This window comes from Bacillus rossius, chromosome 18 (genome assembly GCF_032445375.1).
Source record: "Bacillus rossius redtenbacheri isolate Brsri chromosome 18, Brsri_v3, whole genome shotgun sequence".
In the NCBI taxonomy this organism is placed as follows: domain Eukaryota; kingdom Metazoa; phylum Arthropoda; class Insecta; order Phasmatodea; family Bacillidae; genus Bacillus; species Bacillus rossius.
Genome location: NC_086345.1, coordinates 30014826 through 30042401, shown reverse-complemented (window position 1 = coordinate 30042401; position 27576 = coordinate 30014826). Strand labels below are relative to the sequence as shown.

At 42.1% G+C, this 27576-nt stretch overlaps 1 protein-coding gene across 1 annotated transcript in view; it reads left to right on the top strand.

The window, feature by feature from the left end:
* The window catches only part of LOC134541471 (protein rhomboid), a 219627-nt gene that overhangs the window by 183481 nt on the left and 8570 nt on the right, over positions 1 to 27576 (top strand). Inside the window, exons 5-10 of the mRNA XM_063384957.1 lie at positions 15110 to 15222; positions 15315 to 15432; positions 19072 to 19214; positions 22797 to 22909; positions 25118 to 25218; positions 25633 to 25687. Of these exons, the coding sequence (XP_063241027.1) occupies positions 15110 to 15222; positions 15315 to 15432; positions 19072 to 19214; positions 22797 to 22909; positions 25118 to 25218; positions 25633 to 25687 (643 nt within the window). The remainder of the gene's footprint in view (positions 1 to 15109; positions 15223 to 15314; positions 15433 to 19071; positions 19215 to 22796; positions 22910 to 25117; positions 25219 to 25632; positions 25688 to 27576) is intronic.

The window sequence follows — 27576 nt, the reverse complement described above, 5'->3', positions numbered from 1 at the left end:
GACGCCCGGCGAGGCGCAGGTGTCGTGGGAACCGCAGAGCCACGCCCACGCGCCGGATGGGCGGCTGTTTGAGCTGCGGCGTTGCCAGGTCTCTGCCTCGCGGCTCGCGTCCAGCCTCGCCGACGAACATCCCGCTGAGAAGCGGGGGACTGTTAAGAAGACCTAGCAATAACCCCGGAAAATCATTTTGACGTGCACGCGCGAAAAAGTGTCCCGTTACGATCATTGTACGCTTGCGCCGCATCTATCTCTCTCTTCCACTCGATTGGAACAACCATCGACTTGACTTTTTCGAGGCACACTAAACTTGAAACACTCCCATTAGTTTCCCAATTTTTCCTGTCATCGTCCTATCCTTAACAGCATAACACAGATTGGAAGAAGTTAAATAGCAAACATGTACAAAAGTTACAGTTGAAATAATCTCTTCGTTAAAGTAATAAACATTTTTTGAATTGATGAGTGCAAATAAAAATAAATTTATCAATCAAATTGTAGATTTCAGTTCACTCCTTCTTTGTATCCATACAAAATAGTGATAATTCAATAAAAATGATTCAATTTTATTCATAAAAGTATGCAATAATTTCATCAATGTTTTGTTATGACGTTGTCACGTTAAACTATCGTCTGTAAACCGACTTTACAGACAACCAAGTTTATTGCTACGCGTGTGTCCGCGGTCCTGTCTCCCGCTCGTGGGTCTAGCAGAGAAACAGAACACGTTCTGTTACGGTTTTGGCTGAGACTTCTACACCCAGGGCCTTGCTACTGGAAGGGCGCTGGAACGACACCCACACGAGAGGAGCTGTAAGGAAACGGGCGCCGTGTGGGGCGAGTCCCTGCTGTGCTGCAAGCAGCTTGCCTTCGATCACAGGACCTTAGCGGGACCTGGCGTGCAGCGACGTAACAAACACACGTGCTGCAGTTCGCAATTCGATAATTTTTCTCGGTTGTAAATGTCGAATATCTTTGTTAACATCACTTGATACCAGTACGTCACGCATATAACCCAGGCTTCTTAAAAAAAAAAAAATGTGGGAGGGGGTCCCCTTGCGTTATTTACGTTAACGCGTAAGATGCTGTACTTACTTTGCTTGATAAAAAAACTTAACTTTAATTTTGCACGAAAAATAATTAATAAAAATAGAATAATAAAAGGACTGGAGTGGTATTATAAATACGGCTTGTAAAAATTTAAAACAATACTCAGTAGGCCTATTCAATATTAATATAAACACATTTATAAAATTAATTATTTAATTTAGTTTATAATTGCGAACTTTTAATTGATACTGAAAATCAATTAATATGCTGAATGTTAATACAAATTTTTAATTTTATTATTTAGTTAATAATACTATAATTGTATACTTTATAATGCAAACAAATTATACATACGGGAACATGACATTTATATAAATACACTTGAAAAAGTTTATAATCACATTTTCTATTACCTACTATAAATATTCGCCATAAATAAATGTTTTTAATGGTATGCGCCAGTATTCAATATCAATCACTAAAGTATAATATTTAAAAACACATTATTTTTATTTGTGTGAAGTCTTTTTTTTTTTTTCATCCTGTTAAAATTTCGTTGCATGGTGCACGCACATGGTGAAAATTCACACTCGTCATTTATTCCTAACGCGGCTAAAGAATAATTTATTTCCTAACCTAACTAAAACTAAGTGTATTTTGGAGGGGTCCGGATTAGGGGAGGGACCTAGGTGCGTCTCAGGCCGAAGCCTATACGCCTAGTCATGCTGGGATTAGCCATGCAGGGAGAGGGTCGCATGCATCATGTGCTAGGAGGGGATTGGCCAGCCATGGCAGCGATTGGCGCCATGACTAACTCCCCTCACTCTTAAATCTAGACTATAACTGGAGATAGGTTGGGCCCAGGTAAAACCTGCATAGACACAGGGAAAACCCTGGGCACATTCATGCGGGATGCAAATCGGCATGCATTACGTGTAGGAATTCACAGGAGACAGAGGATGGTCTGGATGAAGTATTGGACAGAGTAGAAAAGAGTCTACCATGCGGGGGTTGGGCACTTGGACTCGTGGTCCGCCTTGCTAATTGTCCAGTACTGGATTTGGTGACCAGGGACGCAAGCGCCCCTGGTGGCGAGTGGTTGCACTGACCACTCACTCCGCCGCCAGTCAGCACCTAAAAAACTAAGAAACTAAGACGGAAACAGATAAATGACTTACAAACTGGGCATTTCGTTACGAAATATGCAAACACCCAACTCAGGGATGGACGTGTAGTGCTTAAGAAAAAAACTAAAATAATAACTATAAATATTATTTTATTTTATTTTTTTATTATTATTTTAGAAATATATATTTCTGATGACTATTACTTAGTAGCTAGGACTTATGTATTACTAATTTACAAATCTCTAATATCTACTACTATACTACTAGTTAAATATAGAGGAACGGTCGGCGTATAAAGTTACAGGTGAATTAAGTAAAGACCTACTCGCATTATTCCTAACGCGCCTAAATAATAATCCCGAAGTGACACGTAGGCGAGTGAGTGTTCGGGCGTGTACGAAAGGACTTGTTAATTGTTTGGTTTGGGGGGGGGGGGGGTGAGGGGAGGGGGGGGGGTGAGGGGAGGGGCCTGGGCCGAGGCTGCCCGAAGCTGCCCGAGTCGGGCGAGGCGGCTCAGAGCTGCCTCGGCGGCCGTCGGAGACTGACGGCGGACGCGCGTGTCTCGCCGGGGAGTTCCAGGTGAGTTCCGATTCAGGGCTAGTCATAATTACGTCTATTATCAACAGTTGAGGTTGAAATCTCGCTCCTCCAGTAAGCATGGTGGCACGAAATAAAAGTGCTTGCAAGTTATCCTCGTTCTTCTTAAGACCTGACGCTCAGTCGCGGGCGAAGTACATAAGGGGCCCGCCTACCTGGGCACACACACGGTGCGCAGAGCTTCAGGAAAAACAACGCGATTTCAAAACTACTCAAGATATCCTAGTGGGGTATGGTTACGAAAAGCATTTTAAGAGTTCGCTGAGGCCCGAAAAGTACTTTTAATTTTGGATCGTGTTTTCAAACTGTATTTCTAGAGGAGTTAAAATGGCTAAAACGTATTTTTTTCAGAGTAATTTTCAGGCGTAAAACAATCAGTACAGATTATTAAAAGCACTTAAGGGACTTGCATTACACCTTTGTCTTCATTTCTCCGCCATATAATGTTGCGGTCACCGCTCAAATTTCACGGTTATCCTGTGACGACGAGAAGACTGCGCGCCAGTTCACAGCCCTGCGCTTAGAGGAGACACCGCGCTAGAAGCACGAACGAGCGTCGCGCTTATCATCCCGCCTCACTAACACACATACACCCCTGACGAGGCGGGGCCCTTAAACTGTGCGCAACAGCAATCGACTTGTCTGATATCGATTACAAATAAGTAGAGACCAATAGTAGTCAATGCAATGTGTGACTTTCATGTTGCGTGCGCTTCCATTCTCTCGCGACACTGTTGCACGGTGTTGGGTCAGCTAGGCTTCTTCTCGCTCGTCGTGCGTCTGGACACGCGTGACCTGGGCTAGGGGGAGGGGGCAGCTCACTCCTCCTGGTGTTCGGCAAAGAAGGCTTGGCGGGCAAGGACTGCTGCAGCCCCCGTAGCTCCTTCCCGAACTCCCCACGGGTCCAGGGAGCTGATGCCCTGAGCGGCAGTGCGCGCCAGATACACCGGGCGATCCTGAAGGGAAGCCTTCTTTTCACAGGCGAGAGAGACAAACTCCCGATCGTGCATCTTCGGTTTTTTTTTTTGTTCATTGTAAATTAATATGGCGGTGTTGATAAAATGATACCTAATAGTTAGAGACATGCAAAATTCGCGGATTCATTTCGTGATATGCTACATTTAAATAATTATACCTTAGCGCTGCTTCTGCAATTGGTTCACTGTTAATCTGGAGTAATGAGGGCCAATTAGAGACCCTCACTCGTAGAAGTGTCGAATCACAGCCACTCGGTCGAGACAAGTCAGCAGCCAATGAACAGGTGGCATTTGACCGAGTGTGTAGAGTGTAGTAGAGTCTATCCTGGAGGCCATTGAATCCGCGAATTTTGCAGGTCTCTACTAATAGTCAATTAGGTTAGGTTAGCTACATTATAAATACTTTAAAACATTGTGGACGGTTGATTTGGTTAGGATAGCTACATTAAAGCTACGGGAAAAAAAAAAGCATGAACCTCCGGGGACCTTCGGGTTTTGGCTCTCTCGTCTGTGAAAATAATGTAGCTAACCTAACCTAATTGACCATTGGTATCCTTTTGCCATATTTATTTACAATGAACAAAAAAAAAAAACCGAAGACGCACGATCGGGGGTTTGGCTCTCTCGTCGGTGAAGAGAAGGTATCCCAGCGAGAAGGCGGATGGGGGGTCGGGAGGAGAGTGTCGACGCCCCCCGGCGCGCGTGGGTGCCGTCTGCCGTCTGCCGGGGGTATTTCTGTCCGGGGCTCCCCGGGCCCCGCCCCACTGCGGCCCCGCCAGACTGTCCCCGCGTCAACTTGGCGGGCACACCCCTCAGCCCGCGGCCCTCACGCACTTCCTTGCAGGCCTACTTCACATTTGTTACTTATAAGCAGAGATGAACTCCATAGTTCTACGTACACTCGGTCAAATGCCACCCACCCATTGGCTGCCGTCTTGTGAGACGTCCCAACGTAGCAGCCTGTGATTCGATAAAGCTTTGGTCGGGTGTTTCTCATTGGCCCAGAGTCATCCAGGTGAGTTGTGAGCCAATAGCAGAGGCAGCACTGAGGTGTAACTATTTGTATTTTATCCTGTCGCGAATTCAACCCGCGAATTTTTCCTAGGGCAATGCATTTTTCGCGAAATAATCTGCTCGCTCGTTAGACTGCAACAAGGTATGCCATTGTTCCATTGTGATTGGCTGCCGTCCGCGAGAGAAGACATCGCCCTATCTGGCCCGGGCCATTCAACACTGGATGGCTGTGATTGGTGCGCCGACAGTAGACATGCACCTGGAATAAACCCGAGCCGACCACGAGACACAGACATTGCTACATAGTTTAAACACCGAGCTGATCGGAAAATCTTTTCGCGAAAATTACATGGCCCTACTTATAAGTAAAGACTGGAAAAATTCGCGAGTACCTAATCATAACATTCATGATCGACACCACGATCCTTTGCCTACATGGACAAACGGCGCCCGTTCATTGGGTGCTGAATTTTGTAGGCGTCTCAAGTGGTTAGCTTGTGAATTGGATACTTCTTTGATTGATGGTCTCTAATTTGGCCAAGAGTCCTACGTATTAACAGCGAACCAATAGCAGTAGCAGCACAACGGTGTAATTATTTGAATTTTAGCGTATCATGAAATGAACCCGCGAATTATTCGGGTCTATACTTATAAAGTAGGGGCATTTCAGATTTCGCGAAAATATTTCGAGACTATATGAAAAGCTAAAACACTATAGCGTCGTCTGTGTTTCGTTATTGGGTGAGTTTCTCCCAGGTACATATCGATTGTAACGACACCAACTCACAGTGATTCAGCGCGGAAGCAAATCGCGTCCTGAGTGGCTCCGGTCAAAAAAGGCAACGACTTCTCTCGCTAAACGGCCGCCAATCACAAGGAAGAAAGAAACCGCTGGTGCGGGTGGTATACCTTGTTGCAGTCTGATGAGTGTTCAGATCTTTTCGCGAATTATTCCGGTCTCTACTTGCTTTGAATATATATACTGCATAGAAGTCGCCAGCCCAGGTTAAAATTTCTAATACGGTTTTGAGGTAGTTGGTTAATTCACCGCCGCAATCGCCACCATCTCTAGGGCATCGACTTGTGGTGGTCCCTAGCGGACAAGTGTCGAACTCTTCAAACACCCCTTCCCCCTCCCGTTGAACGACCTTGAGCTGTAGTGATTGATAGGTGGGGGGTGCGGGGAATGACAGCGGGCGACAGTGCTGCGCTCTAACGTGTAAATAACAACTAAGACTATACAGGGCGTTACGGCAGCGCAATGCAGCGGTGAAGTTCCCAAGCTGCTCATCATACGCTCCTGAAAAACGTAGAGTAAATCCTATCCACTCGCGACTTCTATACAGTAAGCTACTTGTAAGTATTGTCCGGAACACACTATATTTTTGTCTCAAATAGATGGATATGCGCGCCGTCTCGTCTGGGTCGGGAAGCTGCGCCGAGAGTAGACCCCGCGGCAGAGTGATCCACCCGGGCAGGCGCGGGCTGGGCTGCGTGACCTTGGAGCGAGGCGCGTGCCAGACGTGACGTGACTGACGTGCCTGCGCGTGTCTGCGCGTCCATTCAACCCCCGCGTGACTCATTCATCCGCCAGCCTCCCTCCTCCTCTCCCCCCTGCACGCTCGCTTCTGCCCGCGTGTCCGAGGGAAGCCTACAACCTTTGAATATATATACTGTATAGAATTCGCGAGTGGATAGGATTTACTCCACGTTTTTCAGAAGCGTATGATGAGCAGCTTGGGAACTTCACCGCTGCAGTGCGCTGCCGTAACGCCCTGTATCGTCTTAGTTGCTATGTACACGTTAGAACGCAGCACTGTCGCCCGCTGTCATTCCCCGCACCCACCACCCATAATTCACTGCAGCTCAAGGTCGTTCAACGGGAGGGGGAAGGGGTGTTTGAAGAGTTCGACACTTGTCCGCTAGGGACCACCACAAGTCGATGCCCTAGAGATGGTGGCGATTGCGGCGGTGAATTAACCAACTACCTCAAAACGGTATTAGAAATTTTAACCTGGGCTGGCGACTTCTATACAGTGTATATATTCAAAGGTTTTGGTTAGGTTACGGGGACAAAAATCGCGCGGTTTAAAAAGCGCGACATAAAGTATCAAGTGACGTAACAAAGATACTTGACATTTACAAGCGAGAAAAACACTGGTTTGAAAACTGCAGCAAGTGTGTTTGTTACGTCGCTACACGCCAGGTCCCGATAAGGTCCCTGTGATCGAGGCAGGCACAGCAGGGCTACGCCCCTGAACCCCCAAGTTTCACGAAGGCAAGTACGTATTCGGGCGTGCTGGAAAGGATCTGTGAATCCTGGGCCTAGTCAGGGTTGTACACGTGCTATTGAGGCGGGACTCGCTGATGCTTCTAGCGCGGTGTCGCCTCTAAGCGCTCAGACTTCTCGTCGTGCATAGGACATAGGACAACTACAATATTATATTTCGGGTAAAGAAGATAATGGTGTAAGGCAAGTCCCTTAAGTGCTTTCAAGAATCTTTACCGGGAGTTTCAGGTCTAAAAATTATTCTTGAAACATGCGTTTTAGCCCTTTTCTCTCCTAAAACAACAGTTTAAAAACGAAATAAGTGAATAAATGCCCTGTTTTTACCATAATGTTTGTGTATGGTTGCAGCGAATTTGTGTAGGCTTTTTTTTTATGATCTGATTTACTGTTTTAAGGTTTCTATATTCTGGAAAGTCTGAGGGAAAGTCAAGGAAACACTTCGAATCCTTGAAAAAGTCGTGGAATATTTGATATAAAAAAATTTGTTGACAAAAACAGCTGAAACCAAATTGGCATCTTTCAGTTATATGTCCTTAGGAGTAAAAAAAAATATTATGAGATAAAAGTATACTTTCAATACATTTAATTTCGAAATTTTCCTTTATAAAAGATACAAAGTTTAAGGTATTTTTTTGACGTGACAACGTCTAATAAATCGATGAACGCCGGCTGCATGCACGAAAAAGTGTCCCGTAACGCGCATTGTCCCGTAACGCGCATTGTCCCGTAACGCGCATTGTCCCGTAACTCACATTGTCCCGTAACGCACATTGTCCCGTAACGCACATTGTCCCGTAACGCACGTTGTCCCGTAACGCTGTGTCATGTTACACTCATTGTACGCTTTCGCCACATCTATCTCTCTTCCACTCGATTGGAACAACCATTGATTTGACTTTTTCGAGGCACATTAAACTTGAAACACTCCCATTCGTTTCCTACTTTTCCTATCATCGTCCTATCCTTAACAGTATAACACAGATTGGAAGAAGTTAAATAGCAAACATGTATAAAATGTATAGTTAAATAATCTCTTCGTTAAAGTAATAAACATATTTGTTGATGAGTGCAAATAAAAATAAATTTATCAACTAAACTGTAGATTTCATTTCACTCCTTCTTTGTATTCATACAAAATAGTGATAATTCAATAAAAATGATTCAATTTTATTCATAAAAGTATGCAATCATTTCATCAATGTTTTTTTATGACGTTGTTACGTTAAACTATCGTCGGTAAACCGACTTCACAGACAACCAATTTTTTTTTAATTTGTTTAATCCATTACATAATGAAGTAGTGTCTAAAACTTGAGTGCTCCGTGGGGTGTACCCTAGTGGCGAGATGCGTGCATCGTGAAGCGAGAGACGCTAGGCGCTATACGGCTAGACGCTAGACGCTAGACGCTAGACGCTAGACGCCGGGAAGACCTGGCCGGACGCCTCGCGCCGAAATAGACGCAGCGACGCGCGGGCATCGTGTCCCGGCCCAGGGCAGTGCCTGCAGTCACCAGCCTCGAGGGGCATAACTGCCTCTGGTCCTCTCGTCCGGCATCGCCGTGCGGCGGGCAAGTTCGGGAAACATTCTTTTCACAGACGAGAGAGCCAAACGCCCGATCGTGCATCTTCGGTTTTTTTTTTTTTTTTTTTTTGTTCGTTGTAAGTCCAAGTGCCCAACCCCCGCACGGTAGACTCTTTTCTTCTCTGTCCAATACTTCATCCAGACCATCCTCTGTCTCCTGTAAATTCCTACACGTAATGGCATGCCAATTTGCATCCCGCATGAATGTGCCCAGGGTTTTCCCTGTGTCTATGCAGGTTTTACCTGGGTCCAACCTATCTCTAGTTATAGTCTAGATTTAAGAGTGAGGGGAGTTAGTCATGGCAACAATCGCTGCCATGGCTGGCCAATCCCCTCCTAGCACATGATGCATGCGACCCTCTCCCTGCATGGCTAATCCCAGCATGACTAGGCGCATAGGCTTCGGCCTGAGACGCACCTAGGTCCCTCCCTAACCCGGACCCCTCCAAAATACACTTAATTTTAGTTAGGTTAGGTTAAAAAAAAATCATTGTAAATTTGTTGATAAAAGGATACTAATGGTCAATTAGGTTAGGTTAGATACATTGTGAATACTTTAAAACATTGTGGACGGTTGATTTGGTTAGGATAGCTACATTAAAGATACGGGGAAAAAAATTAAAGCGAGCATGAATTTCGGGGAACTTCGGGTGTGGCTCTCTCGTCTGAGAAATGAAGGTTTCCCGGCAAGTTATAGCCATTTCCACAGTTTTAAAAAAATGAGACAGAACTACTCTTCCGCCCTCAGCTTATATTGTCGAATGCTTTACGAAAAACAGACACCCCCCCCCCCCTCCCCACTCGGAGATCTGGAGCAGTTTCATAATCACGTGGTTTCTTCTGAAGCTCTGAGCGCCGGGTAGGCGGGCCCTTGAAGGTATGCTTTGTATTCGTGCGAAAATAACTTTCCCGACAACAACAAAACGCATTATTTTGCATTTTTAAATAAAAATTGTTTTACATAATTACATTTAATTTTAGTATATAGAAACTGCCACAATGATATATAATTATTAATGCGAGAAACAATTTTTGCGTTGCGATAGTCACCATTTTTTTTTTCTCTCGTAATATTCACTTCGGATTCATAATCGGCGACCTTGTAAAACCCCTAGATACAAATGTTCATCTGAATCAATAAAGGCACTCGGATGTTGACATGTTTTCGGGATGTGGGAGAGAGCGCCAGTCGCAGCAGATGAGCCCCAAGGCCGACGTGCGGAAGTGTAGTTTTAAACCGCCATTTTCCACGCAGAGCGGCACGGAAGAGGCTTGTCGCAGATCTCGTGGATATTGCTTTATTTCTAAAGCACACGATGCTTCGAAAATGTTTCAAAATACGCTCTGATTGTTCGGACAACGAATTAAAAATAATCGGCGATACAGCTCTGGTGGCACGTTCTTCCTTTTCTTAATAAGATTGAAAATAGTTTTTTTAAAAAAATGTGTGCTAGTTTTTCAGTGTACGCCAGAGATGGTGTGCAACATCTAGCCAAGGTAACGAGCAAATTCGTCTTCTCATGTTTCAAATAGACTTATTACGAAACTCGCATGAAAAATCTAACGTAGAATATTTTAAAATAATGCGAGCAAATTAGTTTAAAATTAAATTTTAGGGCGCGAATCACAATTAGTTTCTCCGCCCGCCGCTATAATTCGCTGCCGGAGAAGTTACGACGACTATGGAATCATTCGATTTGCAGACAGAAAATTTAAACTATACAATTAAACTGCTCCGATAAAAGCGAAAAAAAAACAACCTAAAATCCCAAACCTGAATGTTTGGACCTGATTTTCGACCAGAAATTTTATTAAAATACTGCCCATCTTGTTAAAATTCATTAAACAGTTAATACTTTAACTTTGCCTTTTTTTCTGTGTAGTTCCCGCCATCCGCCACGGATGGCAGCACCGTGGTTACACATTTCCGTTCGATGCGACTTCCGTTCCATTCACGATATTTTTCCTACCATATACCGTTTACCGAAAGCTAAGATGTCACACACAAATATTTATTGGATACACGTCATTGGTGGTTCATCCGTGATTCCATAGATCATCCTCAGTATCTCTGTGCTGTCTGGGCATTTAACATTCGACATCGGCTAATATTGACTAGTCCCCGTGTGCTTGTGTATTCATATTTGTTGTCTTGACATCCAGTATAAACTATAGCCCGTCCCACTCTTAGATTGCAGTACACGGCTTATGGCGCGCGCTGTTGCCAAATCTCTAACACATTACGAATTTCAGGAGATGCGTGTCTTTGTAATTTGGATAGAACAAGAGGCATTTTAAGAAATCATATCGTAATTTATAATATTTTATACTATTACACATATAAATTTGTAATAATGCCACTTTTATGTAAATTTCAAATAAAAACTACCTATTGTAGACGAAATTTTCTTATAGTTTTCTTTTCTGTTCTAAAAATCCCATATATATACCTATATAATTATATATATATCACATTTTCATGGGCCCGATAAATGCCGTATTTTTGGACAAGTCATGTCCAAAATGATAAATAAAATACGGTAATGGAAATTCTCGGTCGAGTAAGTTATGGGAAAAATCCGAACAATTGGTTCGAAATGGGGAAGATTTTTTGAAAAACAGAAAAATCGCAACAACTCCCATAATATGAATAATATCGAATCCGTTTTAACGTATGATAACTCGGATTATCTAATGCCGAAAAATGTTTTCTAAATACATTTTTGATACGACCAGCCATAACTGCATGGGTTCGAAAAAAATTTTCACCGGACAAAAAAACGTAACTGCCTTAGTAGACACATTATCAAATCTGTTTAAATTGTTTGTAATAATATCATAATTATTTTCCAAAACTTTGTCTAAAACAATGTTTGATAAGATGCTTGGTGAGAAGGATAGAAAAATAATTCAAAATTTTGTACCATGATCGCTATTAAATTCCTTCGTATTTATTTCATACATTTTAAATATTATGTTCAAGAATCGATTATAATATTTTTTGTTGACTAAGGAAGCCATGTATTTGAAATTGCTTGTAGGACAGAACCCCACTTATCTAAACACACGGCCCTATTTCCTCTTACGACGGCAGCGCGCGCTCTTGTACTGATAAGACACATTTAACAGCTATTTCCACGGAAACTGTAGAAGCAATTGAGATGGCGCTGCTTTTAAAAACTAATTCAATTCATTGTGAACATTTTTCTCGCTTTCGTCCCCCATCTGTCTTTAATAGAAAAAAAATTTTCCGCGGGTCAACTTTTTGATGTGTCAGTTTGTGAGAAAATGCATTTCAATATATTAAAAAAATTATTTAAGTGAAACCTGTACAGTTTTTGTCTTAAAATTTGTTCGGTGGCGTCCTAAGGCATTAATTTACTAATAAAAAAAATCTGAATGAAATACACATGTAGGTTTTTTTTTTATGTGAAACATATCGGAATACTTCAAAACAGTTCGCAGCGAATAAGTTATGTTTTTTAATTTTTTCGGACACTTAAATTATTGTTAAGTATTCAAAATAAGCATTGCCTGATGCGTATTTTGATTCTATACAATATGAAAAAAAGCTTGGTCCAAAAATTTAAATTTTAAATTTCGTTTGATATTTGGCAACAACGCACGAAGAAACAAGGACAGTGCTAACGGCAATCGGCGTGTGTTAGAGAGAGAGAATGCGCCCATTTACTTCCATACTGTATAGCAAAGGCACATGTCAATGAAATGGTTTTAAGTGTGTGTGTCCCATTACAATAATCAACCAAAGAACAAAAAACAAAGACGTAAGTAATTGTGTTTCTCTATTTAACGAAAGAAACAACATTTAAAGCCCTTATTTCAGGGTTTTTTTTCTTCATATTTTTACAAATATAGATAATATTCTCTTCAAGAAAGTATATTGTTCACAATAATCATAAACCACTCTCACTTTTCATTTAATTAAATGTCACAATATTTAGTAGGCTTTGTTTATATCGCGCCAAAGACAAACTGAAAGAAAAAAGTTCACACATGAGCGAAATGGTTTTCTTTACGATGTGCGAACTCTTTTCTTTCAGTTTGTCTTTGGCGCGATATAAACAAAGCCTACTAAATATTGTGAAATTATATAAATTGACAAAAATCTTAATTTTCAAATTGAATAATGGAATAATATTATCGAATTAGTGTATTGTCATCGGTCCTCGATAAATCTACAAAGTTTGAATGAAATCTGGCCGTTTAAAGTGGGTCAAAATCGCACCCAAAGGAGTCGGTTACAAACATACAGGTGAAGCTAATATAAAGCGTGTAAAAAGAAAATAGTTTATTTGTAAAGCTTGATTCAGTTGCGAACATATGAAAGGCTTGCAGCGGGGAGTTGCCTCCAGTTGCCCCTGGGAGGATAGTAGGTTCCCGACTGTGAGTCTTAGACGCGTCGAAGGTTTCATGGACAACGCACCGGTACATATCCGACACGTGAAACTTCTCTGGCGGTTTTCTCGAAAACGCCCAAGTTGCACGCCATGCTACATTATGTTCTCCTAATGACTACTGAAAGTCTACAAAGTTCGAATAAAATCCGTGATCCGAACGTCGTAGCTTCCCCATGTTGGATAAGTAAAAATTGTGTTGATCACTAGAAAGGCATTTGGTACTTTGCATGGCCTTTAACGTATAAAAATAAACTGAGACCGACCTTTGTCAAAAACGATATCTAGTTCAGTCTCTCGTAAACACGGTATTTGTGTTCTGTGATATAGTTTATAGCGAACAGTGCAGAAAGTTAAAGCGCATCCAGAACATGTCAGTTTGATTTATAACTTAGAGTTGTGAGCTTATCGCCCCATATTACAATGTTATCTTGGCCAAAACTTTACAAAAGACAATTCCGTTTCCTTTTAATGCTTAAAGAAAACATTGACACAGTCCCCATCCTATCTTCCTGACAAGTTTCAATATCTCGTTTTCCTACATGGCATAGACACACGTTCTTACAGAATCACTAGCTAAACCCGGCCACGCTTCTCTGTGGCTGTCTGATACGAAATGAATAGGAAAGTAAATCAGTGTTCACCGAGGAAACACATCATTAAACATACTACCCTGGTTTGCGTTGCAATGAAATGGAAGGAAAGGTAGAAATTTGGTTGTTAAATGCATTTTTCTGACTGTGCTCCAAAAAGTTGAATATTTAAAATATGCATTCAATTCATCAACTGGTGTTAAGCGAGGTATGACTGGAAGCGTTCGGCTTTAGTCACTGAATAGTGACACCAATGCTCCACGAAATTGAACCTGATTATTTCTCGTATTTTCAATATATCGTCTAATTCTTCCGATTCTTGCAAACCAACTCAAAAAATGCGTATTATGGCAAGCAAAAAAAAAGACTGCATAAGTCATTTTTGACGTGACAACTTCTAATAAATCGATAAACGCCGGCTGCACGCACGAAAAAGTGTCCCGTAACGGACATTTTCCCGCTACGCTGTGTCCCGTTACGCTCATTGTACGCTTGCGCCGCATCTATCTCTCTTCCACTCGATTGGAACAAACATCGATTTGACTTTTTTGAGGCACATTAAACTTGAAACACTCCCATTCGTTTCCTACTTTTCCTAGTTAAATAGCAAACATGTATAAAAGTTATAGTTAAAATAATCTCTTCGTTAAAGTAATAAACAATTTTTTGAATTAATGATTGCAAATAAAAGTAAATTTATCAATTAAATTGTAGATTTCAGTTCACTCTTTCTTTGTGTCCATACAAAATAGTGATAATTCAATAAAAATGATTCAATTTTATTTATAAAAGTATGCAATAATTTCATCACTGTTTTGTTATGACGTTGTCACGTTAAACTATCGTCCGTAAACCGACTTTAAAGACAACCAATGAAACATTTTTTTTTTCTTTTATCAAGTCCATAATAGACTCTCCCAACTGGAGCTCGGCTCTACTGCTCGTCTCTCACCGCGCACCTCTGTCCCAGCACACTGCCTCGCACCACTCTCTCGTCCGCCGCGCACACAACACCATCCCTGTTGCACCAGTCACTCGCCGTCCTCTATCGCTCGCCGATAGGGACACACGCCCTCTTCACTTCACTGCTCTCACCAGCTTCGCACTCGCTGGCCGAGTGTTGACCTGGGAAGGTCTTGTAACCCTCCGAAGTGTCACGTCTTCAAAGATCCCCGACTTTAACGTTCCGAAGCTACGAGAACAATGGCGTCCTATTCGCGCCGCTGCACGCAGGCGGGGCTCTGGGAATGTGCCGAGCCCTCGAGAGGCGCCGCTCCCAATCCGATTACCTGAGAGGGACGGGCGCTACCTGTCCGGGAGTTGGGGCCGACCGGCCTGCCTCGTTGCCTCGTCTCTAGCATCCTCGTAACAATACGTAAAAAAAGATCGATGTATGCTGTTCTGAGTGTGTCGACTGGCTCAGTGTGTCCCGGGGGTTGGCTCACGAGTGGGTCCTCTTGTCCGCAGATGACGGGTAAGCGCAGCCGCAGCTTCAAATGCGCGGTGCACCACCGGGACGGAGAGGTGTGCAGCGAGAACGACTTCCACGTGCTGGCGCGGGAGCCGCCCGCCTTCCGCAGGTCCGTAGCTCCACCACCTACACCGCCACACCACCACTACACCACTACACCACCGGGCACAGCCGCGCTCACGGGCAGTGTTTGTGCCGCAGGATGGTGCGCATCATCGCAGACGAGTTCCTCACGGAGGAGCGGGACCGCAAGTACTACGCCGACCAGTACTCCTGCTGTCCGCCGCCGCTCTTCATCCTGCTGGTCACGCTCATGGAGGTGAGGCTTCCGTCACCCCCCTAACATCGCGCCTTGCAAGTATCGCTCACGGAACAAAAGAATCATTTAGGGCCCGCCTACCCGGACACACCCACGGTTGTGCAGAGCTTCAGGAAAAACAAAGCGATTTCAAAACTTTTCAAGATATCCGAGTGGAGTCTGCTTACGAAAAGCATTTAAGAGTTCGCTGAGGACCGAAAAGTATTTTTAGAAGAGTTAAAATGGCTAAAACGCGTGTTTTCAGAGTAATTTTTAGGCGTAAAACAACCAGTACAGATTCTTGAAACCACTTAAGGGACTTGCATTACACCTTGATCTTCATTTCTCCGCCATATAATGTTACCTTCACCGCTCAGATTTCACAGTTATCCTGTGCCGACGAGAAGACTGCACGCCAGTCCAGAGGAGACACCGCGCTAGAAGCACCAGCGAGCGTCGCGCTTATCATCCCGCCTCGCCGACACACATACACCCCTGACGAGGCGGGGGCCTTAACGACGAGAATATATACACACACTGGATTGAGTGCTCGCAAATTGAAGGGCATGCATTTATTGAACATGTATCAGGAGAATAAACCCTGCAGTTACTGTAGTAAATTCCGCGCGCATCAGGGCACTGCTTCGCTGGCTGAGAGATCGCACGATCTCGGCGCTCCGCGTAAAGCAGGCGATAGAAGAGCACAGACGTGTAGTCAGGCGACTGGAAGAGCACAGACGTGTAGTCGGTCAGGCGTACGCAGTCTGGTGGACGTGGGAGTTCAGTGGCGTAGCTTTCACAGGAGAACCAAATGTAATTTTGGAATTGACGCAGTGCTGCCAAGTTTGCGGTTTTCCCGTAAGTATTATTGTTTTATATTAAGGAGTGTTACTTATTCATTACCTATGGAAACAGAGAAACTTAATGACACTTAAGAAATGTATTGTCTACCTGCGTTCTGTACGATAAATCTCGCGCATGTAGCGTATTCGCTATGTATATGACATACTGATCCTGGTAAATTTTGTTTGTTTGGCTCCAGTTGATCTGATTAGGTGTGATTTAAATAAATCTTACCCCCAAAGAGGTTAAATAATCCAAACAAACAATTATCAAATGACAAATAGAAGGTAGACAGTTTGTAAAGTGTTTAACGTAAATGTAAATCGCAGTACTTATTTTTTTTTTAAATTATATAGTTTCTTCGACCTGCGTGTTACAGTATGCATGTACGTTATTACTGATGAGGTAGGAGTACCTGGAAGCAGGCGGGATTGGAGTTGGCGCGACTGTACCTCGTGTAAGGGAAGGTTGTGAAGTGTGATATTGTGGGGGTGTTGTGGTGTCGCTGGCAGCTGCAGCTGGTGGCCTCGTGTCTGCCTCTGCAGCTGCAGCTGGTCCTTCGCACTCGCCATACTCAGCGGCGTTCAGAGGAAAGCCAGTACAAACATTTTTTGTAAAGCATAAGATTCAAAAGCACAGGTATAATTTTTATTTGTAGCCTATGTAGCCTTATTTTATCACGTCAATTTTTGTTGCATGCTGCGCGCGCATCGTAAAAAAATCGTTCTTATTTTTTTTCATAACTCGCCTAAAGAAGCACAACTTAAAAAAAAACACGTGATTTGAAAGTTACTCGAGATATCCGAGTGGGGACTGTTTGACAGAAGCATTTAGAAAAAAAAACTCGGAAGGCCTTTCTCGTATTTCGTTTCTAAACTTGTTATAAGGGTGAAAATGGCCAAAACGCGTGTTTTCAGAATAATTTTCATGCATGGAACATCCGGTACTGATTGTCTTAATTTCTCCGCCGACTGTCCGTGAAGAGGAGAGGGAAGTGTCGTCGCCATGGAGACGTCCGCCACGTTTCCCGTGCGACGCACTGCACGGCTACTACTGTTTGTTCTCGAGTCACGTGCCGTTTCCAGAACTTATCGGGTGCACGATATCTGTACAGTACTTATCGGGTGCACGATATCTGTACAGAACTTATCGGGTGCACGATATCTGTACAGAACTTATCGGGTGCACGATATCTGTACAGAACTTATCGGCTGCACGATATCTGTACAGAACTTATCGGCTGCACGATATCTGTACAGAACTTATCGGCTGCACGATATCCGTAAAGAGTTTAAACAGAGTAAATTAAGGGAGCAGTTAATTTGATCGCTTGTATCCTGTTTGTTACATATAGTAGTGATATTTTTCGAATAATTATTATTTTTTAAATAACACATAGTGAATGTCTATTTGGAATTAAGTAGATCTATAATAACAGTTAAATATTTTTTTGAAGTGTACTTTAGTTTTTATCTTCAAAGTTTTTATCTTCTAATATTTTTATAATCGAATTTAACATACATTGAAACTTATTTCCTTAGATTTTCGCATGAGAGCACGAAAAATTGGTGCAAAGTACAGTAAAATAAAGAGAAAAAGAATTAAAAAAATTTTTTATTTCGAACAATGTTTTGTTAATAAACCTGATTATGAAGATAAAAATGAAAATTTTTAAATAATATTTTTTTCATTCAGTCACAGACTATTTGACATTTGTAAAATAAATATATGAACTAATTCGATGTAACAAATCAAATTTCTGAATAAATCATCTTGGCTACATAGCCACGGTACACTATTTTCATTTAAATGTTATTGTGAATTGAGTTCCGATGTTGTATCTATTAGTTAACGCGTAATAGCGAGTCTTTATCAGTTCTCCTCAGTGAGGTGTAAACACCTAACCTCGGTCACCCAGCAAATTCGCGTGTTCGAGAAATTACTCCTAACAAATGCCGTATATGAACCGAGAGCACTCATCAAAAAAACCAAATCTGCATGGGTTTTATAATGTACCTATCATGAATAAGTGATATCTGTGTAATACTCGCAGTCAAGGGGCGCAAATCTGTACGGTTCGCAGGGGGGAGGGGGAGGGATTGACGGACAGGGACTGCGATAAGCATGCTTGTGACGGGGGGAAAGCCTTCTTTTCACAGACGAGAGAGAGCCAAAACCCGAAGTTCATGTTTTTTTTTTCCCCCGTATCTTTAATCAGGGGTGCCCACAAGGGGGGGGGGGGGGGGGGGGTAACGACGCAGACTGCGTCATTAAAATTTCAGGGGGGGGGGGGGGGTGGTTAAAAGACGAGAAAAATGTATATATTATTTACATAATTATAGCTTCTAATGTAAAAATACGTTTCTGGTGCTTTGATAATTGAAAGGTATCTTGTAAATCAAATTGGCAACCCCGCACTTTCCTCAACAAAAGCAGTTTGGCATCTGTCGGTTCAGGATGGAAATATTACCTGATATGGCCAAAATTATTATTAGAAAATCAGTTTTAATTAATGCAAAATGTGATAAAATATAATACTAAAAAAGTATAATATTATAAAATAATTGAGTAAATCATTGAGAAAATGGCATAAAAAATTTCGGGGGGGGGGGGGGGGGGCGCATCATTATGTAGTTATCCTAACCAAATCAACCGTCCACAATGTTTTTAAAGTATTTATGGTGTAGATAACCTAATTGACCATTAGTATCCTTTCATCAACACCGCAATATTTATTTACAATGAAGAGAAGATGCACGATCGGGCGGTTGGCTGTCTCGTCTGTGTAGTGAAGGCGGGCGGGCGGGGTTGTTGCAGCTGGCCTTCTTCACGTACTACACGGTGGCGACGGGCGAGGTGAACCCCTCGGGGCCCGTGCCCATCGACAGTGTGTTCATCTACCGGCCCGACAAGCGCCTGCAGGTGTGGCGCTTCCTCTTCTACATGGTGCTGCACGCGGGGTGAGTCGCCGCCCGCCGCTTAGCACGCGGCCCCCGCCCTGGGGTGCCCAGATATTTCATTAGGGGGGGCCCTGCTAAATTTTTAAATCAGTTGCTGAATTTAGAATGTTAAATAGCCTAAATACATCCACTCATTGCCGTGTTTATATTTTTGTGCAGTATCAACGAGATATGTTTACTAGTTAATATTTATATCCGTATAATTTTAACAATTTTGAAAATGTTTTTTTTTTTTTTTTTCATAGACAATGTTGAAAGGGTAGGTACTACTTACACATTTTTCCCTCGAATTTTCCAATAGCTTGGTCCAGATCTACCTTGAAATGAACTTCTTTTTAGTGAATGCAAACACAGCAATTCAGACAACAGAACTTTAACAAACCTCTCTTTTTTTTTTTTGCTTGGCCATTTTAAGGGACCTCGTGTTTTAAATAAACTAAGGCGGCTGCATTTCCAGAACGATAAAATGTTTAAAAATATTGTTAATTAGCACGCTGCAACACTGAAAAACAGTTTGAATGTCACAGTGCCAGGAATATACGAATATTAACGAACGCATTAGAGAAAATGCCGATCTGAGTGATTACATTACGGGGGGGGGGGGGGGCATGGCCCACCTGGCCCCCCCTGTAGGCACGCCTATGCTTCTAAGTTATGCCTGTTCTAAGTTATGACATTTCTAAGTTGTGTGGTTCTGCGTTGCGTGTTTCTAAGTTACTCGTTTCTAAATTGTGACAGTTCTAAGCTGTGATGGTTCTAAGTTATGACGTTTCTAAGATATGACGTTTCTAAGTTGTGTGTTTCTACGTTGTGTGTTTCTAAGTTATGATCGTTTTAACTTATAACAGTTCTAAGTTACGTGTGGTTCCCGTTATCTCTCACCTACACTCGTGTTAGAATGTCATTTAACCTGAAAATACAGGGCTGTAATTACGGTTACCGTTTCACAAGCACAAACTAAGCCTTGTTTACAAAATTATTTTACTTTAAAAATAATCACAGCGAGTATTTACATTCGTTTCACACACTCAAAGATAAAAATGAAAAATAGTTACAGAAAAATAAAATTAGTCGTAGGTGGGTAAAATCTTTTAATATTTCATTGGATCAAAAAATCTTTTGTTTTTGTTAGTTTATAAATAATTAAAATAGTTAAACGGGGCTGGGCACATGGTCCCGTGGCGCAAAGAGGTACGCGGAAAATAACGGACCTTGTGTTAGGAAGCCAACAAGACACTTTTGCATTATAGAATATTTTGTTGTTTACAATGCATGAAAAAAAAACTAAAACAATCGAAAAACATTTGGGCCGCTGTACATTTCCTGCTTGTTTAAGAAAGTTCTATGTTTTCCTAACATTTAAAACCTATTATTTTATTATTTTGAACCGCACTATGTTTTATTGTTTATTTAAATTTGGTACCATGTCCACCCAACAGTCTAAGAGACTTTAGCGGTGGGCACAACAAACAACAAATACACAAATAACAGTATAGGTATGACAATAATATTATCAAATTAGTGTATTGTCATCGGTCCCCGATAAATCTACAATGTTTGAATGAAATCTGGCCGTTTAAAGTGGGTCAAAATCAAACATACAAGCAAACAAACATACAGGTGAAGCTAATATAAAGCTTGTAAAAACACGGTACAAGACACGCAGACGGTGCAATGAAACACGCAACAGACTGTAGCCCAGCAGTTGCGTCCTTGGCCGCGCGGCGCTGCAGTCGGGGGAAACAAAAGGAGCGGCGCGGACGCCAGACGCCCGACTTCGGGGAACGCCACGAACACATTCTTGGTCGGCGGGCCGCGACCACGGAAGGATGAGGGGAGGGGAGGGGAGAATAACAAAAATAAATGAAAGAGGTGCGGAGGCGTTCATCTGGCACCGTCTCCCCCCCCCCCTCCCCTCCACCCCCTAGCCGCTCAGCAAACAGACGGACACCCCAACCCCCCACCAGCATCCTCGCTGGACCACCTACAAGACCCATTGTGTGATCCGCGCGGGGCGGCGAGCATTTTGAGTCATCCGCCCCTCTTCCCCGGGACACGCCCCCCGGGACCACACGGGGCGCTCTTTGGGTGCCACATGGTCGCGTGACCTTCGAGGACTTGAGGGTTTTTCAGAAATCAGGGGCGTATCCGGAGGGGGGGGGAGGTTAGGGGTTCAACCCCCCCGCCCCCCTCTTTAGCACCAAATCTTTGATTAATTTATTATTCATCACTCAAACAAATTTAATATATAAAATTAATAAAATTTTTACCATTACAATATTTAAATATAAGTACCGGAAACTGCTAAAATAGCACTATTTTACACCTTAAAATCCAAATTTTCCCAGGGGAGGACCCCCCGCTTTAATACGGGGGGCCATGCTTCTTAACACCCCCCATACACAAATCCTGGCTACGCCACTATTCAGATATATTCACATTGTTAACTTATAGCTACCTTCCCAGCCCCACTCGTTCCTAGTGTGTGTGCTGGTCAGTCCGTATGAACAAAACTGTTGACAATGGTATAATATTTTTGACGTGACAACATCTAATAAATCGGTGAACGCCGGCTGCACGCACAAAAAAGTGTCCCGTTACGTCGTGTCCCTTTACACTCATTGTACGCTTGCGCCGCATCTATCTCTTTTCCACTCGATTGGAACAACCAATTAAATTGTAGATTTCAGTTCACTCCTTCTTTGTATCCATACAAAATAGTGATTATTCAATAAAAATTGATTCGATATTATTCATAAAGGTATGCAATCATTTCATCAATGTTTTGCTATGACGTTGTCACGTTAAACTATCGTCCGTAAACCGACTTTATACAGACAACCAATTTTTTTTTAATATTGAAAAATAGGAAGAAAAAAAACCAATTGATAGCAATGGTAGCATTTGATGGTTTTGGGAATTTCTAGTAAAAATTATTTTTTACTTTTTTACATCTTATGTGCTACATTTTAGAAAAATTCTTACTTGTAAAGAAAGAGCTGTGAAAAGCTTATTTATCTTTGTATAAATTACAAACTCGATCTGCGACAGCCTGCAGTGTCAGTATTGCCAAGAAATAGTGTGCCGGGGGTTGACGTCACGGCTACGCACAGAGCCCGTGTGGTTGGGAACTCTGAGGCCTGCACCATTGGCGTAGCTGTGTTCATAAAGTTGGGGGGGGGGGACAAATAATGATTTTGATGTCATGTAAACCCATTCCCCTCTTACTAAGACGGGGGGTCGGGGAGTCCTCCATCGGAAAATTTTTGATTTTGAAAGTGCAAAATAGCACTTTTTAAGCAGTTTTTGTCTCTAACCATTGGATACATCGATGTTAAAATTATTATTGTTTCCTTAAGATAAAAATTTGATGAGTGAAGAAATTACAAATAAAGTTGGGCAGAATAATATTATAAAATAAAAATATCACAGTCTAGAATGTTGGGGGGGGACAGTCCCCTCCACCCAAAAAGTTCAGGGGGACACGTCCCCCCTGTCGCCCCGGCCAGCACGCGGTGTTGTCGCCGAGAGCAGCGGTCGAGACTGACGCGGGACGTGGGATGTGGCTGGTGTGTGTTGCAGGTGGCTGCACCTGCTGTTCAACCTGCTGGTGCAAGTGTTGGTAGGCCTGCCCTTGGAGATGGTGCACGGCTCCCTGAGGATAGGCGCCGTCTACATGGCGGGCGTCCTGGCGGGTGAGTGGTTGGCTCGCTTGGCGGGGAGTGTCCCAGGGGACCCGAGCAAAGACAGGGGCGCAAATCTGTGGGGTTCGCAAGGGGGCCCCGCTGAAATATTGTATACTGCCCATATTTTGGCCTGCACGCATGCGATAAGCAGAAAACTTAAAAAGATAAATTTTCCATATGAATAGTTCTGACATCAAACCCGTTTCACAGTCGGGCATTTGCAAGTGCAAGCAAGCAAGCCCCCCCCCCCCCCCCCTCCTCCATCCCCAAATCTACACCCCTGAACATTGATAAACATTTCATAAAATTTTGATTCAGAAAGTGATTTTGTATATTAACTACAGGATTTCTCATTAAAGGTGGAATTATAAATTTTTACTCCAAATTAAATAGTTCAAAACCTACTTTTTCAATCGAGTAAACACCAAGAATGGTTTCTCATTGTTAAACATTTGTGATGTTTATTTTATTTTTATCTTTTTTAATGTTATTTGCAAATGATCCACATTGAGAATACTCATTGTGATCATTCTTACATTCGATCCTTGAAGAGTACATGGATTGTGATGCACCCTCGGCCATGTTCAAACAAACAAAGTATACAAACAAAGTATCTTATTTTTAATTGATAATACCAACAAAGACTTATTGGTCACTTCACTAAAGAATTTTTTTTTTTTTGGTTATATGATGTCCAAATATATTGTAATAAACACAGAACATCAATGTTGATCAGCGTGTTTAGTGTATGCTGCTAAATAATATTTAGCACTCTCGTCTGTTGTTCACGGGGGCTGTACCCAGGATAGCGGAGATTTCTACCCCTCTGTGTCGGGTGCGTGTTCCCAAATGTGGGCGACGACATGGGCGTTTGTTTGCTTTCTTGTAACAAATATTTCTGAAGTTTAATGAATTTGTATAGGTCTGTGTGCAAGTGAAGTAATAAATAATATGATTTAGTTTTAGATGTTTTAAGTATATTATTTGCACCTTGTCGAGCTGACACAGTTCCACGCTCCCTCTGAAGCACTAAATGCAGCTACGTAGAAGTATCCACTCTATAATTACTGTCTCTCTTGTGTACGAGCGGAAACAAGGGTAATCAAATACACTATAAACTTGATTTACTGGACAGCTTCATGATTTGTGTGCGAAAATTCTGCCACTGTCACACCAGTCCAATAGATGGCAGCATGTGTGTGTAGTGTTGACATTTTATTGTTTGAAATTTGATACCCCCTTTATACTAAAAATAAATTGGGGGGGGGGGGGGGGGGGGGGTTTGTCAAGTCTGTTTACGGACAATAATTTTACGTGATAACGTCATAAGAAAACATTGATGAAAAATTGCATACTTTTTAACTTCCAAATATTATTTACAGTTTTTGCAAATTGAATTTAAATAATTTGTTTAAATATAATCACGAACAATTAGTTAAAAAGCCTGTTTTAACTGTTTGATATAATAGAAGATTTTCTCACACTGTGGTTGGCCGGTTCTTGCACGCTCTGCTCAGGTGGAACGTGACAAATTTTTCGTGTGTGCAGCCAGCGTTCATCGATTTATAAGATGTTATCACGTCAAAACGTTTTCTCTTCTCTCTGGAATCAGTTTTTATCGTACAAATACCTCCAGTGCTCAAAATTTCCAAATAGGATCGAAAAATGATTATTGCCAGGTAATGCCGCCAGGTTGTTGTTTGCACGCTCTCCGGTGATGATTGCCCAGAATTGTCCGGTACTGGTTTCTAGTGTATTAGCTGTAATAAGTGGTGTGTGGGCAGGGCCGGTGCAAGGTAAATTGGCGCCCAAGGCGAAAAAACTTAATGTCCGTCCCCCCCCCCCCCCCCCCCCCCCAACCCGTTGGACACCCCAAAAAAAAATTTTTTCCTTGCCTCAAAATACATCACGTAAGCCTAAGATTTTGTCAACAATCAAATGTAAGCAGGCTTGTGTTTTTTTTTACTTATTACAAATCATAAACAGGTCACCTTGGACTTTAAATGATTACTTATATCAATATAAACATTCCAAACTGTTACAAAAATCCATGTTCATCTAGTTTCAGTAATGGTTAAACATATTATATGAGCTGTTGTGTGTCGTGCTGCGCCGCCCCCAGCTACTTGGCGCCCTGGGCGGTTGCCTGGTTCGCCTGTGTGGACGCGCCGGCCCTGTGTGTGGGGTTGGCGATGACGAGTGTTGTTGTGTTGGCAGGCTCGCTGGGGACGTCTGTGTTCGACACGGACGTGTACCTGGTGGGGGCGTCGGGCGGAGTCTACGCTCTGCTGGCTGCACATCTTGCCAACGTGCTCCTGGTGAGCTACAGCAGCTGTGCTCACTTCCGCAGCTCGTAACTACCTGCCGTTTGCCGCGCTAACAATCAACATGGCTCATTAAATATTGTGTTAATGGTCTGAACTTGTCTTTTCTTTGGCTAGACACAACCCCTGACAACTCTGTATTTTTCTCACAACCATGGTTGCAGTTAAACTCATAATATACATAACACCAACCTAGCGGAACAAAACTATACTAGCCACAATTGCCAAACCCGGCGATACAAACTGTTCTAACGTAGATACATAACATTATGCTAATTACAAACATGGGTTTGTATTCCTTCAGACCGATTCTCTTTTAATGATCCATTACTTGTTGTAATATAGGTACTGGTTTTTCTTCTTGCGGGTGATTTTATGAAATACATTGTTGTCTTCTTTCATTTCCAGAACTACAATAATATGGAGTTTGGCATCGTCAGACTGATCGGGATATTTGTCGTGGGTGAGTGAAGCTGGACTCCTCTGAAACTACAGTTATTATTATTATTCTCTGTTTTGACAAGCTAAAGTTTTTTTTTTTCCAAGCACACAATTTTTGTTAATCACTTGCAGTGTTGTGCTGTAGTAATCATCATCATCATCATGAACTGCTTCCAGCCTGTGGCCGGGCCAGCAAAGCAAAATGTCTCCATCTTCCTCTGTCCCTTCATCATTCATCTCCTCTCTCTCTCTCTCTCCTGCACTCCTCTTCACTGTCTGCTCTTCCCGCCTCCTCCCTGGTCTCTCTTGGGGCCTTCCTCCTGTGTTCTTCAGTTCCATTTTCCTAGCCAGCCTCTGTTCTCCCATTCTCTGTACGTGGCCATACCAGCTCACACTTGATCCTGTCTCGCACTCCTCATACACTTCATTCCTATTGCTCTGATCTCCCCAGCACCTCTCTTGTCTACAGTCCGTGAGGGAAACGATGGCTAAAGCTTCTTTCTCGTGAGACTGAACAACCCTTGGCTTGCGATCCCTGAGATGGCGTACTGAGGAGTTTCCCGTTCGTGTAGTCTGTCTCTTTAGGCCTTGAGACTTTCTGCAACAACTGTTGACACAGGAAGCCCTAATTCTGAAAAATTTAAGGAAGTTGAAACAGATCGGAGATAGTCAGGGAAATTAACTCCGATAGTAATTAGAAACGTAAATTATATACGGTCATAACCTAAGCTCTGAAAGCTCTTTTTTTTTCCCCTTCATTTGCCATGCCTGTGCTGTACAGAATGCACTTTTCAATAGTTTTACTAGAATAAAATTGAGTGTAAGGTATCAGTTATTGCAATTTAATAAATGCAAATTTAAATATAAGTATAAAACTTAGAGAAAGAACTATATTAATGGCAAAGGCTGTGTTTGCATTTTTTATTTTAATTATGAATAAATACCCTTACAAACAATATTTGTTGGTTAAGTGATCTATATTAAAGTTAAGTCTTCCACAACATGTTAATTTTTGATGTGACGTCTAATAAATCGATGAACGCCGGCTGCACGCACGAAAAAGTGTCCCGTTACGCACATTGTACCATTACGCTGTGTCCCGTTACACTCATTGTACGCTTGCGCCGCATCTATCTCTCTTCCACTCGATTGGAAAAACCATCGATTTGCCTTTTTCGAGGCACATTAAACTTGAAACAATCCCATTCGTTTCCTATTTTTCCTATCATCGTCCTATCCTTAACAGAATAACACAGATTGGAAGAAGTTAAATAGCAAACATGTATAAAAGTTATTGTTAAAATAATCTCTTCGTTAAAGTAGTAAACATATTTGAATTAATGAGTGCAAATAAAAGTAAATTTATCAATTAATTGTAGATTTCATTTCACTCCTTCTTTGTATCCATACAAAATAATGATAATTCAATAAAAATGATTCAATTTTATTCATAAAAGTATGCAATCATTTCATCAATGTTTTGTTATGACGTCACGTTAAACTAACGTCCGTAAACCGACTTTACAGACAACCAATTTTTTTTCTTCATTTTTTTCTATCATTTCTTTGACTATTTCCAAAATCTTAACTTGATACCTCCCTTGCATTTGTAGTTTTGCCAAAAAAATATTTACAACAGATATCACTTAGTGTAATATTCTTGGTGTAGAAACGCGCGCAAGTCTTGGTATTTTATCGTCACTTGCGCGATTTTTTTACATCCATGATGTTTCTTTTGAGTGTGATAACAGGATTGTCTCCTCCCAAAAAAAAAAGCAGGTAAAAGAATCTTTCATAAAATCAAATGCAAACCAATATCTGTGAAAATATTTGGTGCAGAAGGAACAAATGCGAGAGAGGTATCAAGTTGAAACTTTAGAGAACGCTTTTGGACATTCTTGGTCGGTGTCC